Below are 17,057 nucleotides of genomic sequence, written 5' to 3'. Positions count from 1 at the left end.
TGGTGTGATGCACTGGTATGAGTAAAAAGACAGAGTTGAAAAAATACAAGTACCGCCAAAAGTGACTTAATAACTGTAATTTTAGTACCTGTAATTAGTGCCATCCCGGAAATATACATAAGTCAACACAGATGGTTCCCCAGAATAACGGCCGTCACATTAGTTGAATGTCATGATATATATGAGATGAAATGTGTGTTTGCTTGTGGTCTGTGAAGTGCCTTAAAACTAAACTGCTGTAGTTCTAAAAGTTACAAAATGCCTTCTATAAGGAATTCAATGACAAATGATGTACTGCATGTGTTTATGTAGACATTTCATTCATAACTGGAGGTTGAAGAAAGCTGATATGACTCGCTGAGTGCTTTATTGTTCACACTGAAAATGTCAAGAGATGTGTTGCTGCAGTGACACAACTCAACATGATTTTTTCCCCCCAAAATCTGTTCGGCCAGGCAATAATTAATTTGACTTCATGAAATATGACGAGCCTGTACATGGTTCATTCACGCCCTTGAAACTGGAAAAAAATACAAGCACTAGAAATTAGAGTTAAAAAAGTACATCTGCTCACTCCTGAAGCAGACTATATCAAAACACTTTCGTGTCAAACTTTTGAGTTTTTCCATACATGGCACAGATAAGGAAGAAGATCTTTATTTAAAGTTTAACCTATTGCTTTCCATAAAGATCTTATTTTCAGAGAAACTGCCATCAGTATTGCTGAATTGCTTTAGTAATGTGCACTCTTTGCCTGTTGGCTCCACCTCAGTCGTAACCAGAGCAAACACATTTTTAACATTGTGCCACTTCCTGTGCAGTGGACAGGCCAAGCTTTTATTTACTGGCTGACAGCTGATTCATGACTATAGTGTCAAGTATCTGCTGACAGGTAGAAAATGTATAATTTTTTAAAGTTAATTATTTTGATCCCAGGTTCTTCATGAAAAGCTAATCTGCATCGGATCTACAAAGACCAATAGAGATCACATTGGAATATTGTGGACTTTTATGATATTATGTTGTAAGACATGTCATTTCATCCATCCAATTACAGCCTTACGATGCCCCTGTCAGTCAGATATCCATAAGGGTATGCAGTCTTTGAAATGATTTGATTTGTAGATTCAAAAGAGACTGTAGCTGATAAAAAGAGTGTACCTAAAAAGGGTGGACTGTGCCACCATGGGAGTAGTTTTAAAATGTTTTATTTTTGTTTTCAGATGGTTACTAGAACCAGGCTGCAGTCATGCTTTATGACAGTAGTTTTCAATCAGTGATTGTGGTTGGACGTCAACCAAAAGGGTCAGTATTTGATGACTTGACGATGAGGCCCAAGCAGGAAGTTTTTTTTTTGGCTTTATGGTGTTAACTTTCCAATTTCAAAAAGAGACAAACAAATGAGGCAGAGAAAAGAACAGATGAAATCCACACACTGCCTTTAATACTGTACATTTAATACAGATCCCACTTTTAAGATTTTTTTTTTTAATAGATGGTCAATGGCAATTCCTTTTTCTGCCTTATGATTTCCATAAGTTAAGAAGCAAATGTAATAGCATGTTTCACTTTGTGTTTTTGTATTTAAATTACCTTGGAGCAAAATCAAACAGTCTGTAGGTCCCATATAAATAGGAATGATAGAGAAAAAGTGCAAAAACTAAGAATTCCCATTCATTTTATAAAGCAGAAGTAGTGAGGGCTTATATTGTTTTGATTCCAACTCCTTTAACCTCTGAGTAGAGAGCCACATTTCTTACCATCTCATCAAAAGAATTTAACAAACACTGTATAACATCCTTTCCACATAAAATTTCCAGTTAAGTTACATTAAAACATGGCGCCACCTCCAGGCTGTAGCGTGTTATTGTCCTGAAGATCCTCCGATATGCCACCTCCTCACACCAAAATGCTAAATTGGTTCCAGAATGACAATGTGAGCTATTCTTCCAATTAGCATGGTTTGAAATCAGAATATTGCAGAAGGATTAAGTGGAAAACTTGAGAACCTTATTCTAACCCCCCACCCACACCCCCGGCCCCCTTCCATTTTTCGCAAGCAAACCTAGAAAAAGAGTTTCATAACTTCTCGAGTTGATAACAAGAGGTCCTGCATTTGACAGATAAGTTTGGGGGCAAATTATCTACAATTGTTCTCTGTGTATACACATATATGGTAGAATTCTACCATATATATGAATTTTGATACCTCACCTTTGACAACCATCAGGCTTCTTTAATTTTATGAAAGATCTCTGGTTGTCAGATGAGTGTGCGCCTGTGTGAGTGTGCATGTGTCTGTTGGACTATTCTTCATCTGGTGTGTGCATGATTGCCGGACACTCCTGGGGTCGGTGGTTCAGGGCTGCCGGCGTTCCCTCTTGGTGAGCAGGTAACACTGAATGGTTCTTAGTCGATCTTTGGCAGGGGCGAACTCTGGCTGCAGCTTCAAAGTAGACTCGTACCAGTGCATAGCTTTCTCAAATTCCTCCTGTCGTCAAGAAACACAACAACCATGTCAGCATAAGGACACGTCATGACTTTCTGTTGAAGCACTCTCCGACCTTGGGCGGCAGTATGTCAAAGAAGCGGTAGGAGAAAATGTGACAGTAGTCATTACCATTGTTATATAAACGTTGGCAAGGGTAAAGTGGTTCACGACAAAGTGCGGGGCGATTTCCACTGCCATGCGGGCGACTGTAAGAGCGTCCTCCCATAGCCGAGCATTCTGGAAGATGTTGGCCAAGCTGATGAGGGGCACATCCTGGTTCCAGTTCAGGAGGGAAAAAAAAGAATATTTACCTTTTTTTTTCATAATATTTAAAAGAATCTTTTATTCAATAGAAGTGTGCCACATGAGTCTGTCACTACTCAATCAGAGTAGGGCTAGAGCCAGTGGATCCATCGTCACCACGATGACAAAGCACATAAAGAACTGCAGAATAATTGGAATATCTTTATTAGTTAGCTGATGATTATGACTACTTTTATTTATTTCAGATGGTTGTGCGTGGTTGACTGTGCACTACAGCATATTTTTCAATGTTCATGCTGCCTGTGTAATAGAAAACATCCTATGACAAATAAGACAGAGGTCATACTCAGATCAGGCAGCCCCTCACATGCGGTAATGAATGACAGGGTCAATTGTTGGGAACAGCTCATGTCTAACTTGCCTTCATGTGATGGGGAGCGTAGTTGAGGGCCTGTCGAAGGCAGTCGATGGCTCTCTTGCCCTGACCTTTCACCCTCCAGTACAGCGCAGCCATGCTGGATAACACCCATGATGTCTGATTCTGAAGTTTGAAGAGAAGTAAATGCACAGTTAAAGTCTAATTAGCAGATTGTTACAGTAAGGATTTACTATACCAGGGTGTCACTGCTAAAGTATGCACAGCAATGACACAGTTTTCAAATAACATATATAACATAATAACAAATAACATTTTTTTTCCCTGTAGACCTGCAACAGGCTGCATGATGGTTACATCTTTACATTTCAGAAGTTACACCGCAAATGTATTCTAGGCCACAAGGATGATAACTCTGCAGGATCAGCACTTTTCATTGACAAAAAAACATTTTAAAGTTTGAACCCTGTCTCTAATAATAACTCTGATTATTAGGCTATCTGGATATCTAAATTCAGACACTCTGAAGAGTTAGACAGAATGAGCAAACAGACGATATGAGTTACAGCACAGAGTTTCATAATGAGAGCTAACCCAACTGGATGTGTTTTAACATGTAACACAATGTAAAGAGTCTTTTCAATCCTTGCTCAAAAAAAAAATAATATCCTATACAATCCTTTGGATGATTTTTTGTGCAGGACCTGGTTTGGATCTTTGATGACAGTCAAAAGGATGCGACTATGCATGTTAGTCTAGTGCCTCGTAGTGCCTCTCTCTGCTGCGCTAACAAAAACCAACAGTAGCTCACGTAAGTTTAGAAATGGGAGTCAGCTTACACAAACTAATGAAGCCTTTCACAACCCCACAGAGATCCTTCTTTGTTAACTGTAGTAAATTGAATATGGTAGGAACCAAAAACAAATCAGATCTAAACTCAATAAACATTTCTTTGCTGTTGTACATTCAGGTTTTTTTCCAAGGTTGTCGAAACATCCATTACATTAATACAGGCGGATGTGGGAGCGCTTACCTTCTCCAGTACTTTAGCAATGCGTGTTCCCACCTGCTCAAACGACTGAGGAGAGAACTTATCTTTGCCAAGGTTCTGCAGGACCTGTGTGAACAACAAGGGACAAGTTTGGGACTGTTATCCAAGACGTGGTGCCGTGCTGATTATTTAACAATAGCCTGACTGTTAATTTTTTCCAAAGACTGAATCAAAGACTGATTTTCCACATGACAATCATCTACACTTGTGCATGTTCTTGAAATCAACCAAAGATTATCTTGGCTGTTGAAACACTTTAGGTTCAGACAATAACCTGTACACCCTGCTGGACATGACTTTTTGTGGTTGCCAGTATGTTATTAGCCTCCTGAGATTTGAATTATCACAAGGTTGCATAAAGCTTCATACAATCCATACTTTATGAAGGTACAGCTGTGGAACATCTTTTCTGTGACCCTGTTGGTTGATGTTTTTTGGATCTAGTGTTAAGGAACAGAAAAGGAGTGTATGTATGGCTATGGCTTCAGCCTCCGCTTACCTCACGCAGTTGACTCTCTCCAGTGTAGTGAATGGCGGCACGATTGGCCACCCCTGCCAGGTGGTCGAGGGTGTGCATACTGGCTGCTAGGTTGGCATTGCATAAAGGTTCAGCGGCTGGCTCCTGGAGTGGGGTGGCAAAGTCTATGTGCTCTGTGATACTGAAAAGAGGCAGTGAAGAGGAAACAAAAATAAAATACAAAAAGACAAAAACACTTCAATTTTGGGTGGTGGAATGTTGTGTTGCAATGATGTCAATGAGGCAACAAAGTCTTCCGTTTCCCTTTTGTTTTCCTGTTCTATTCACTCAACAGATATGTTATGGAGACAAAAAAAAAAAAAACACATAAGAGCCTTCCCAACTGAAATAGTGTGCACATGGTCAATTCTTCTCTTTGGAAGTGACTTGTCAGAATACAAAAAATGACAAATGTGACCTTGAATACTGTATGTGTCTTTTACATTCCACTGCTAACTCTTCAACATTATCAACTCATCATGGAGACCTACATACAAGTTATGAAGTGCTGTATAAGGATCTTCTGACCAGTCTAGCAGTTGTGGGTGTCTTAGTGTTTTTTTGTTTTTCCTTTGTGCTTAAACAATCTAATAAAATCTAAGTGTCAAATATTTCATTATTTATTTATTTTTTTTAAATGTGTCAATGATCAGAAGAGTGGCAGTCTTACTCAATGTTCTTAGCAGACACAGCCAACCAGGTGCTGGCTACAGTGGTGAGGTCGACCCTGCGTGTCCGCTGGCATTCTTCTGGCCCTGGCCAGCCAAGACTTGTGTAGTCTTTCCAGCGACCTGCCCGAAAACACAAAAACCACAACACATCTCTCTCAGCTGGGTCAAGCCCAGGACCTCGGTGCTTAATTTCATGCTTGTGTAAGTAAATAAAATGCATGTGTGTGCGGTACCTGAAGGGCCAGGTGATGGGATAGTTGGCCCGCTTATCTCCAAGACAGAGTGTCCTCCAGGCAGTGACTCCCCGTTCTGGCTGTCATCAGAGCTGGCAACACTGTCTGTCCCATCTACCTTTGCCTTCCTGACCCGCTTTACCTGGAAGGTGATCTGATAAACAACAAACACTCTCAAACATTCTGTTATACACGCTTCTCACAACAGCAGCAAGAAAGAAGCAGAACAAGCGGGTACACTTACCCATTCAGCGCCGTCGTCATCCTCACAGTTTCCAAAGCAGGGCCCACCGCCAGCACGGGCACCCATAACACGGTCATTCTTCAGCACTCGGATACCACGCAGGTCCCCTCGTTTGCCTCCAACATCAAGAGCGCCCTCAAAAGCTCCCATCAGGTCCTCCTTCAGCTGCCACTCCTCCTCCCCTTCTACTCCTCCCCCTCCGAATGGGGTGGCCATTTTAGCAGTTCCTGAGGCAGAGGGAGAGGCCTGCTGCTGTCCAGCTGCCTCACCTGACCCGTTACTGTCCAAGATGACCTCTGAAAAACAGGGATAACAGGTGTGAACACGGGAATAATGAGTGAAGTACACCAGAGTTGTGATGAGCAACAGAACCAATTAGCAAATTATTTAGGTTGCATAATTAAAATTTCTTTTTAACACTCTTCACCACAGTAGACTGGAAAGATTGTTTTGACTCTTTCATATTGCCATTGAAGGCTTCACAAAATCACACTCAGATCTTACTTTCAAAGAGCAAGGAGTCCTCAATGGCAGAAATGGCGGGTGCATCCTGGTTCTCTTCGCTGCCGTCCCATTCCTCCAGCTGTATACCAAGGTCCTCCTCAGCCATGCAAGCGGCACCGTCTGGATGTAATGTCATTATAATGTTAGTAAACACAAGTCAGTATGTTTATTTACTTTGAATTAAAATAACCTTCAAAGATTTATCTGTAAATATGGTTCCTATTGATACTCTGTCACTGACCAATTTAGTGGTTCAAGCCAAAGCCAGACCATTTAAGTTTTGCACTAGCTCTTTCCTGGGAACAATTCCCTCCTGAACAGTAAGTGATGCATTTTATATTTCGCGACAGAGCAACTGTGTTTGTTTTTTGGAACAAACAAATAAGTCTTTCAGCTTCTCTCTCTGTACACTGTGCTGACTGCGTTCACTGTCTCAATTTATTCTGGCAATGCTTGGATTTTTCAACTTGGAAACTCCTACTACTGCCAGGAAGACACTAGATCTGTGCACTACGCTACTAAATGTCACGATCTTGTAAAAGTCATGGGAGACACACAAAAACAGATGTAGAGGTGCAAGGGACACAATAGATATCTGGTGCGCAACAGCCCAGTTTTTCTTTTTAAAGTTTTATGATGCTACATAGGGCTCATCTTTGATTTTATCGCCCAGCCCTATGATGCTACATACGGCTGGGTGACAAAATCAAAGATCAGAAAACTGCATCCCTTTATGCTAATACGGCTTTTAAAACCAGGAGAAGAAAACACTTATGCCATATCTGGAATGATATCCAAAATCAGAGACAATACAGTCATATATCATGATAATGACATAATAACACTATACTGCCCAGCCCTACTGCAACATTTAACTCAGTAGGCATTTGTTTCAACTTGGACATAGCTGGTTAATAAATGCAGGAGGCTGTTCAAATAGTAACGAGAACATACATTGCCATGGATTACACCCCCTAACACAGTAGTATTGCAAGAATGCTGCAGGCCTCTATTGTTGCCCCTATTGTTGCAGGCCTGTTGGCTCTCTTTGTTGCACTGGTATGTTTTTTGTTGTTTGAGAGGTTTTTCGACGATGATTGCCATCATCACGACCTGCTCTACTCTGCAGTAAGCTCCTGGACATGCAGGTGAATGACTCGCTAGTCAGATGGATCGGGGACTACCTCACGGGGCGGCCACAGTATGTGAGATTGCAGAGCGCCATCTCAGACACCGTACTGAGCAGCACGGGGGCTCCTCAGGGGACAGTTCTCTCGCCCTATCTGTTCACACTGTACACCTCGGACTTCAGGTACAGCTCACAATCCTGCCATCTGCAGAAGTTTTCGGACGACTCTGCCATTGTGGGCTGTATCTCAGGGGATCAGGAAGCTGAATACCGAGGTGTGGTGGACAGCTTTGTAGAGTGGTGTGGACAGAACCACCTGCAGCTCAATACGGGGAAAACCAAAGAGCTGCGGGTGGACTTTAGGAAGAAGAGTAACCCTCCAAACCCTATCAACATCAAGGGTACTGATGTGGATATAGTGGACTGTTACAAGTATCTGGGGGTCCATATTGACAATAAACTAGACTGGACAGCCAACATCAATGCCCTCCACAAGAAAGGTCAGAGTCGCCTCTTTCTCCTGAGGAGACTCAGGTCTTTTAACGTATGCAGGACCATGTTGCAGATGTTCTACCACTCAGTTGTCTCCAGCGTCATCTTCTACGCTGTGGTGTGCTGGGGCAGCAGGGCTAAGACAGCTGATGCCAACAGGCTGGATAAGCTCATCAGGAGAGCTGGCTCTGTCCTGGGAGTTGAACTGCAGTCTCTGGCAGAGGTGTCTGAGCAGAGGATGCTGAGGAAACTGCTCAACATCCTGGACAATACATCGCACCCCCTGCATGCAACACTGGACTCCTACTGCAGCACCTTCAGTCGCAGACTGAGAGCACCGAGGTGCTCCACAGAACACCACAGGAGATCCTTTCTCCCTGTGGCCATCAAACTTTTTAACTCGTCCCCCTTCTCCATATAGGACAATGATAATATCCCTGCACGTCCACAAACACTTTAAGCTGCTGATTCGCACCTTATCTGCTATTACATGTCAATATTGTATTTTTTATATTATATTTTTTATTTCTATTTGATTTGATTTATACTGTTGCCTTGTATTGCAACCCTGGCACAGCAATTTCCTTCGGGATTAATAAAGTCCTTATCTTATCTTATCTTATCATCACAATGTTCAGCTGTGGATCTATTTCCCAAGTGCAGCTGTTAGCAACTTACTGAGATTCTGAATCTGTATGATATTCTGTTTTTTCACAACCATTCTACAGAAGCAGCCCCCCCCCCCACCTTTTTTAACAGTTGCAACAACCTTAACAAGATCAATCATGTGGGAGGAACTGCATCTAGCTTAGAATTTAACATGAGAAAAGTTGTGTATTTTCTCTGGATAATTCAACCACTTTGACCTGACTTAAGGTGGGTGTGTGTTTTATAAGTGCTTCTGTGACCTCATGTACTCAGCATGCTTTATGGGAGCAATATTTAGCTTTGCAGAGTAAAATATAGACCGTTCTAAATTGGGCATTTGCTATTTTCTGCACCCTAAATTATTGAGAGGCAAAATTTCTCCACTTCAAAGCACTTTTCTCTTCACTCCCACTGATATGAATAAAGAAGAAGGTGCAGTCGCTATTTGCATTTAGAGCACAACATACTACTTGTTTTGCACAGCTACTCTTGCAGCTTCAAAGGACAACTTGGGGGGGTTTGGAGCTTAAGATTTAAAAGAAAAAAAAATACAAAAGATGCCTGTAGTCTTGTCCAGCTGGTAGAGCTGGACAATATACTGTAGTAAAAAAAATATTAGGGTTTTTGGTAATAAAATAGAAAATTATTTTCACTCATCAGTGATCTGATTGAATTCAATCCAATCAGATTTATTATCCCGTCATTGAAAATTCTTAATTATTTCAAATTATGAAATTAAATTTCAAATTTCAAGATGAAGTCATAGGTTTACTCGTATCCCTTGATCATCAAAACAAGTTATAAAATCAGGCAAAATATGGAGAACAATATTTGTAACCAAATTGCAATTTATGAATGTGTTGCAGCAAATGAAATTAAGCAGAGGATTTATGGTGTCTTTCAGAATTTGTCTGATAAACAGCTACTTTTGTGATCCTGCTACAATTTTTAAAAAACTTCAGGAAATGATTAGGGCTGTAACAATACACCAATTACAACAACGATTACAACAATACAACCATTTTTGACCCACAGTTCAATACAAACCTCGATTTAAAAAAAAAAAACCCAAAACAATTAAACATTGTATTTATGTAACATTTCAATAACTTCTGTATATGATACTCCTCTGATAGCATCAGAGGTGCAGTGTTGGCAAACCGAACCAGTGTGACTGGATGAGCCAGCTGCACGTACTGAGGTCCCTCACTCAACTAAATAAAGAGCAAAGTCCCACAAAGCAACGTTACAGAACCAAACAAAAGTAACGTAGTAACTGTAACTGTCTTTCACAACTTTCATGAGGACAAAAATACAGCAGCTGTACGTGGAAAAGGAACTGTCCTCCCGCCTGTCCTACTCCTCATCACATCAAAAAAGTTTAACTCACCAAGTGTTTATGATGAAAAAAAAAATCTCATGAGTGACAGAGACAGACAATGGTGAATATGTAATTATGTAATTTAGAGCGAAAAACATAACTTTGTTACTTTCCAGGATGTGTGGTGGGTTAGGATCTCAATCACGACACATTATAACAGCATCCATATGATTATAAACTATCTGTGGGCTTAGATTGACAGAGGGGACACAGGGGAAACACCTTGAAAACACACATACATCATGACATGTACCATCTTACAGCGTCGACTTTCTGTGTGAATTACACAGCAGTTCATCTTCACTCCAGCGGTGCTTCACTTTGTGTGAACGACCAACGGTGGAGAATTGGCGAACCACCGCTGTGGTGCAACTCTGTGTGAAAAGGGCTACTTATAGCACATAGGGCGGCATCTGGACTGGAAGTTGTGTGGCGATTAGATAAGACTAACCAACAAAGAGGTTTGTGTTGAGGATTCTACAAATGATTAAGCTTCTTGCTCAATTTAAACACAATCTAATTAAGCAATTGTTAGACCTTTACAAACTACTGAGAATCTATAAAACTTTAACTTAACTTATTTCACTTTAGCTCCTTACCTAATGTCCTCAATATCCTAAACATTACCAAAACGAACAGTTTAGTTGCCCACTGTAACAAAATCGAGGATTGCTTTAATCAAATTCTAAGGAATAATCCATTATACTTTTGAGTGCGACTCAAATATGTCTGTGTGTGTGCGATTCTTTTACCTGAGCAAGGCTGCCGCTGTGACAGATTGTAAAGGAAGGGGTAGAACTGCAGACAACGCAGCAGAGGTAGACTGGTGCGACACTGTTTACACTCAGCAAGGGACACGAAGGAAGCAGAGGAGGAAAGGGCCGTCACCAGGATGTGGCGGAACAAGGCCAATGCACCTGTCACATTGCCCTGGGCCAACTGCAGACTCACCAGGCTGAATAGGGTGTGGGGCTGAAGGAGGAAAGAAAATCAGAACAGGGGAATATTAACTGATGGGTAACACAAATGGAAAATGATACTCACATTTAGCAGATATGTTTCATAATAAACATTCTATAATTCTGTCATCTGGGTGTCCTTACTATAGTTCTATCTACTCTGTGCACAAAAGCTATTACATGTTTTTTTTGTTTCCTCTCTCTTTAATTCTGGTTTCTGGCTTGGTATATCATCAACATGCACAGTTTACACTTAAGGCCAGTTGTAACCTCTCCAAATGCTTTTCCAAGGCTTAAGTTGACAACTTCTGCTTCATATCTCCCCTATGGTACTGCTCTGTGTTGAAATGAGGAAAATGTGCAGGCCACTGAAGAGGACTTAATCTGCATGTTCCTGCAAACACCTTGAGATGATGAGTGCTTTGTGACGTGACACGATATACTGCTGGACACATCTAATCATCAAAAGGTACAGTGAGTGTCCATGAAAATATGCACTTAGAAATGTTTGGGCATGACAGGCCACACAAATGTTATGTTACTGGTATTAACGGAGGGTATCTTTTGAATAACCAGTATGAGGATTTTGAAAGAAGTACACCTTGTTACAGACACGTCATATAAAGGCATGGATAAACTTATACTAAATTGTACTGTTAAAAAAACAAAAACAAAAAACATTTATCTAACAATTCCAACATTCAAGAGATTATGCCTTCAATCCTTTTTACCAGAGTATTCATTTCAGCCTCAAGTCTGATCCTCCCACTTAATGTATGAGATATTCAGTGATCCAACTTTAATGTGGCTCTTTAAGTATTTATGCGTTGCTGTGATTGAATTTACATGCATTTTTTTGCATACATTCTGTGTGCTGTGATGGCAGAATTGGAAAGGATTATCTGACGGTTACTAATCTATTGGCACTAACATATGACGTATGCACGAGAAGACAAAGATCACTAAATATAGCAGGTGCATGTCTTTGTCAACAAACAAGGTTGCATTATAGTGTGACCAAAACTATAGCGTGAACATAATGCAGTGTATGTGTTTAACTTCCTCCCAAACTCCCTTTACCTCAGATGCATTAAGGGCCAATGCTTGTTCCAGTAGTGTTTGTGCCTGGGTGGTCAAGCCGTGGTGTAGCAGCAGGTTAGCAGCGTTGGTGTGGGACAATTGGCGGTGGGAAGGCGGGGCTGAGCTCAACACTTGGCGCAAGCACTGCAGGGCATGGCTGCCATTGCCTTTGGCCCGCCAGAACAGAGCTGCCTCGTTGTGGATCAGCCAGCGGGGTACAGTGGCCTATATATACAAACACATTACTGTTAGCTCTGATAATGATTTAAGATGTGTTTGGCCTACAGCATTTTCAGTGATTTGTGATCAAATTCTTAAACCTGCGATATAACCTGAGACTTTCTCTAAACCAAAGCTTATTGGTACAGATTTTCCAAGCCGATCCAAATTATCAGCAGTGGGACCAATCGAGGCATATTTCAATTGTACTGATATCAGCTCAAGTAAAGCCAGGAAAGATCTGATCCTGTCTTTATTCAAATCTACAGTGTTTTGTCCACATCAGCTCGCTAATGTTGCGTTGCAAATAGTTACTAGTGTGAAGGTAAAAAATTATTTGATTGCACAAGAAAGACTCTGTTCTTACACCTGGTTTGGCAAAATTTGATAAGCTTAGACGGTAACAAATGTGTTATCTCTCCTTTCTCTTTCTCATTAGCACGGAGAACAGAGTACAAAACACTCAGAAAGCAGCCTTTGATTTTTAGCCAGCTCTGATTGTCACTTTTGCCAGCTAAAATGACAAATGTTTCTAGTGGCAGGTCATATCCACTGCCGCTAATTAATGCTAATTCCATGAGTAAGTTGATGACAGTCCAAAAAAAAAACTTGGATACTGTCTGGTTTGTGTGCTCTCTGCAAGCTGGTGTCTGTACTCTGCCAAAGATTGTTCATGAGGTAACGTTCAACGACTCTGTAACACAAGTGTTTCTGTAGTCCCAACAGTACCAACAGTGGGCAACATTTTCTCCAGTTAATTGTTTCACGTCAATTCCAGGAGTCACATTCTCCCAGTTCCAACCTATAATCTAAGCTTTGCTTTGAAAAAGGGCCATCAGCATTTGGATCAAGTGGCCCATGAAGTATCGACAGAAGTTATTTAAATGTGTCAGCTATATATCTGGTTAGCAGTTAGAGGTAAATATTGGTATAAATATAAGATTGGACTGTGTGTTGGACATACTCAATATCAAAATAAAAAATAAATAAAATTAAACAGAAAACACGTTGTGTGCTCTCTCACTCACTACAGATTGGAACACCTAGCATCACCTGGCGTACTAAGATTTATTGTTGCTATGATGTCACAGGAGTGAATAGCCTTCTTACTTGTTTCATAGCCTGAGCTATTCTGGAGCCAATCTGCTCCAGCGTCCATCCTCCACTACGTGATAGCAGTATCTGTAATTACAGAAAGTATTAGTAATCAATGGACATTCTTCTGCACATTTCCACATAGCATAGATATCACTTACATGTACACAAACACAGAAATACACAGACAGGGTGTAGGTATTCTGTTATATACTGCTCATGATAGCTATACATCTCCATTATGTTCCTATTCAAATCAGACACACACCTATATAAAAATAAACAGGCAGACAGATACCTGGGAGGCAGAAGAATCTGGCAGCTCCTTTTCCTCCAGTGGCCAGTCTAGTGAGGCAGGCAGGAGGGTTGGATATGGTTGGGGGACAGGACCACAGTTTGGGAGTTCTACCGTCTGAGGAGGACTGCTGCTCCCGTAGAGAAGAGTTGCCACTGGGCTGAACGTACACAATGTAGACATATTTCACTCAAATAATTTGAATGTGGTATGTTTTGATAAATAATGTATATGTATAATATATTGTCCAGGAACGTGGACCAACCTGAGGCCCCGTGTTTCAGGTGAAAGGTAGTAGGCTGGCAGCAGCTGGGCAGGGGGGACACTTGGATACTCATGGGCACAGTCACTCCTCTGAGGCCACAACATCTTCTGTACGTCCTAAAGCAAAAACACACTTTGCTCTCATTCTCCAACAATTGCGTGGTTGAATATTCATAAAATCAAATGTATTTCAATATGTAAATAATTACACAAACAATCTGGAAAAACAAACAAGAAATAAAATGAATGCCAACAAAACAGTACAGTAGAAAACACTGCTATAGCTTATTGGGCCTACACTTTTCTGAAAAAAAAAAAAAACAAACAAACAAATTTGCCCCTTTAGAAATGTGGTAATCCTATGCTTGTAATGGGAAACACAATCTCAGAAGTCTAAAAGACCAGCCAAGTTTTTCATATTTCTTCTGGTCTGTCCTCAGATTCATATGCAAGACCAAATGTGATCCAACATTTTTTCTGCAGGATCATAACGTTGTTTGACAGGTCTAGGGCAGTCTCTGAATTTTGATGAGTATGCATCAGCATTGCAGAGGTATCGTTTGTACTTTGGATTTTAATTTGATAGAGTTCTCCACAGACACTGGGCTCACCTGCAAAAAACTGATTCTAACATAAACAAAGACAAATTGCAAATATAGCTCTGCCTTGCCTGTGTGTAATCCTGATGGCTGCCCCAGAGAGCAGCAGCAGGGTCTTGGTCTCCAGACACAGAGGGATGGAGCGGGGGGCTGGCTGAGGTCTGGTTTGAGTTGCGCTCTGACACAAGTGCCACACTGGATGCCACCGATACCTCCTCCCCAAACTATAAACAGACATAAAGACAGAAAACAGAAGGAACTAAGAAAACATAAGCTGTCACTGGCTGTGTTTGTCTATTTGTTTACTTTATGAATATCCACTGAAACGCACACAACAACAGACATGTTCTTTTCACTGTTAAATAGAATTTGTGGGGTCACCAATTGAATTCTATATTAAAGGAAAAAAAACACCTGGGCTGATTATCACCCTCCTTCTTAACCCTAAATTTCACCGTTAGATCTCAAAAGACTTACTTGGACATAATGGACATGTTCAAACAGATCACCACGATGATAACGCACTGGCAGGTCAAAGGGGCAGTAGAGGCTGCGCTGCTGCTGACCCAGCCGACACATCTGATGGTTCCCTGGAGCACACAAGACATACAATACTCATGCTGATTTACTTTCTCCACCAGATCAAGGCACAATACATAGAAAAGTGTGTGAATGTCGAAGCTAGATTAATGAGCTTTTGGCTTGCTTTCTCATGCCTCAAATAAATTTCCTACAATCACATTTATCTCGACACCAAAACAATGCTTCTGCTGTTCTATGAAGCTTTACCCTTTTCAATTAAATGCATCATTTTACTGCAGGGCACCTATCACTTCTTATTTCATAATTAATAATATCTGCTATTATCTAGTTAAAGCAATTAGCTTTTCTTGAGTAAGGGGTTAGGGGGTTAGGGTTAGGAATGGAATATACTCTATGCAAAATCCACAAATTAATAAATGTCTTGCACATATCAGGAGTGTGTTGTCAGCTCTATGTTCATGGCATCTTACCAAGTTGGGCTTCCTTGGCCATCTGGGTCTCATGGATAATGTTGCGCAGGATCTGCTCTTCCTGCAGCAGCTTGTATTTGTCCAGTGCCTCCTGCTGGTGAAGGTAATGGTCATGCTGCTTCTGGTACTCCTTTAGCTCATTCAGTGTCCTCTGCAGGGATCTGCAAATATATTAAATGAGGGGGAAGAAAATACAATACAGTTAGCGTAAATAAATAGCTGGGAACCACAGCATATTACATTCAAAAGTTTTCACTCATAAATACCAGTCACCTAAAAGTGCTTTAAAATGCCTTCCAGGTTGAAACCTACTTTGTAAAGAACAACTGTGACCAGAAATGAGTTCAGTTCCACAATTGTTTTGTTTACAAGGCAATTTTAAACAGACTTTGAAAGGGAAACGACAAAAAAATATAATATATGAATGCTGTCTCAGACAGCCAAACCTTGAGTCAAATGTGTGTCAAATGCATCTGATTAGTTGTTGGTTGGTAACTGTTGGTGCATTAGTTGCATTTAATGGGACGTGTTTGGAAATGTCTTCTGTCTTATCACAGTTATTTACAGTATTTCATAATTCTGAGGAAACATCTGCAGAACTTGGATGTACATACGAGTGCTTGCCTACCTATGCTGAGCTTCCAAACGCTGCTCCAGCTTCTGCTGACAGAGCACAGCATGTTTCCTCCTCAGGGCTTGCTCGAAGCCTGGCTGGGCCTGCAGTGCCTGCTCATAACACAGCACTGAGTGGTTGTATTCCCCAAGCATCTAATCAGACAGTGATAGGAGAGGAGACAGAGAAACCATGGGTATAGAAGAGGCCAAACACTGATTTATTTAATGTAGAAAACAGATGCTGTAACAAAAAAGTAAAGCAGCAGCAGCAGAAGCAATAGCTGTGATACTGTCAACTAAACAGTTAACAGCATAGTAAATGATTAACCAGACAGTTAAGCGTGTGGTTCTGATATACACGTCTCTTTAACTTACAGCATAAATGTTGCCTAACGTGTAGTGGCTGGTGAACAGATCAGAGGTAAGGTCCAGGGCAGCGTGGGCAAGAATAGCAGCATCTGCTGAGAAGTGAGCACGGTGGAGGATGTTGGCCATGTTGACCAGGGCTACATCCTTCTGCTGCCTACAAGTACAATGTACACACACACACACACACACACACACACAGTGAGAGAATGTGAACACCTGTGAACATTCTCATGTGATAAACAGCACACTACTGCAGTGGCCTTCTGAGCAGCCTGACAGTACCTTGGGGAGAAATGCAGAGCACGCACAACACAGTCCACGGCCTTCTGAGGCTCATTCTTCATACGCCAGTAAAATGATGCCATGTTGTACAGCACCCAGGATGATGAGTTCTGGAATATAAACCATTAGCACATGAACACATACACTTTTAAAAAACATAATCAAAAGAACTAACAGCTTACTGTTAGGCATCTTAGTATTACTCAACATAGTTCTGTTGAATTTATAATGGCTCTTAGTCACATGCCTCTTTGTGCTGACTTGCA

At 41.1% G+C, this 17,057-nt stretch overlaps 1 protein-coding gene across 1 annotated transcript in view; it reads right to left on the bottom strand.

Moving 5' to 3' along the window:
* Positions 1 to 1,192: 1,192 nt before the first annotated feature.
* Positions 1,193 to 17,057, bottom strand: part of ttc17 (tetratricopeptide repeat domain 17) — a 19,156-nt gene continuing 3,291 nt past the window's right edge. The window contains exons 6-25 of the mRNA XM_037094808.1: positions 16,792 to 16,901; positions 16,516 to 16,663; positions 16,154 to 16,293; positions 15,526 to 15,686; positions 14,990 to 15,102; positions 14,584 to 14,736; positions 13,915 to 14,030; positions 13,653 to 13,809; positions 13,370 to 13,441; positions 12,041 to 12,265; positions 10,754 to 10,973; positions 6,352 to 6,471; positions 5,848 to 6,143; positions 5,604 to 5,757; positions 5,370 to 5,490; positions 4,682 to 4,841; positions 4,165 to 4,248; positions 3,177 to 3,296; positions 2,621 to 2,764; positions 1,193 to 2,491 (exon numbers count right to left, since the gene is read on the bottom strand). Of these exons, the coding sequence (XP_036950703.1) occupies positions 2,360 to 2,491; positions 2,621 to 2,764; positions 3,177 to 3,296; positions 4,165 to 4,248; positions 4,682 to 4,841; positions 5,370 to 5,490; positions 5,604 to 5,757; positions 5,848 to 6,143; positions 6,352 to 6,471; positions 10,754 to 10,973; positions 12,041 to 12,265; positions 13,370 to 13,441; positions 13,653 to 13,809; positions 13,915 to 14,030; positions 14,584 to 14,736; positions 14,990 to 15,102; positions 15,526 to 15,686; positions 16,154 to 16,293; positions 16,516 to 16,663; positions 16,792 to 16,901 (2,946 nt within the window). The 3' untranslated portion in view covers positions 1,193 to 2,359. The remainder of the gene's footprint in view (positions 2,492 to 2,620; positions 2,765 to 3,176; positions 3,297 to 4,164; positions 4,249 to 4,681; positions 4,842 to 5,369; positions 5,491 to 5,603; positions 5,758 to 5,847; positions 6,144 to 6,351; positions 6,472 to 10,753; positions 10,974 to 12,040; positions 12,266 to 13,369; positions 13,442 to 13,652; positions 13,810 to 13,914; positions 14,031 to 14,583; positions 14,737 to 14,989; positions 15,103 to 15,525; positions 15,687 to 16,153; positions 16,294 to 16,515; positions 16,664 to 16,791; positions 16,902 to 17,057) is intronic.

This window comes from Acanthopagrus latus, chromosome 4 (assembly GCF_904848185.1).
Source record: "Acanthopagrus latus isolate v.2019 chromosome 4, fAcaLat1.1, whole genome shotgun sequence".
Classification (NCBI taxonomy): domain Eukaryota; kingdom Metazoa; phylum Chordata; class Actinopteri; order Spariformes; family Sparidae; genus Acanthopagrus; species Acanthopagrus latus.
The sequence above is the reverse complement of the archived record's forward strand: the minus strand, read 5'-3'. Positions and strand labels throughout refer to the sequence as shown.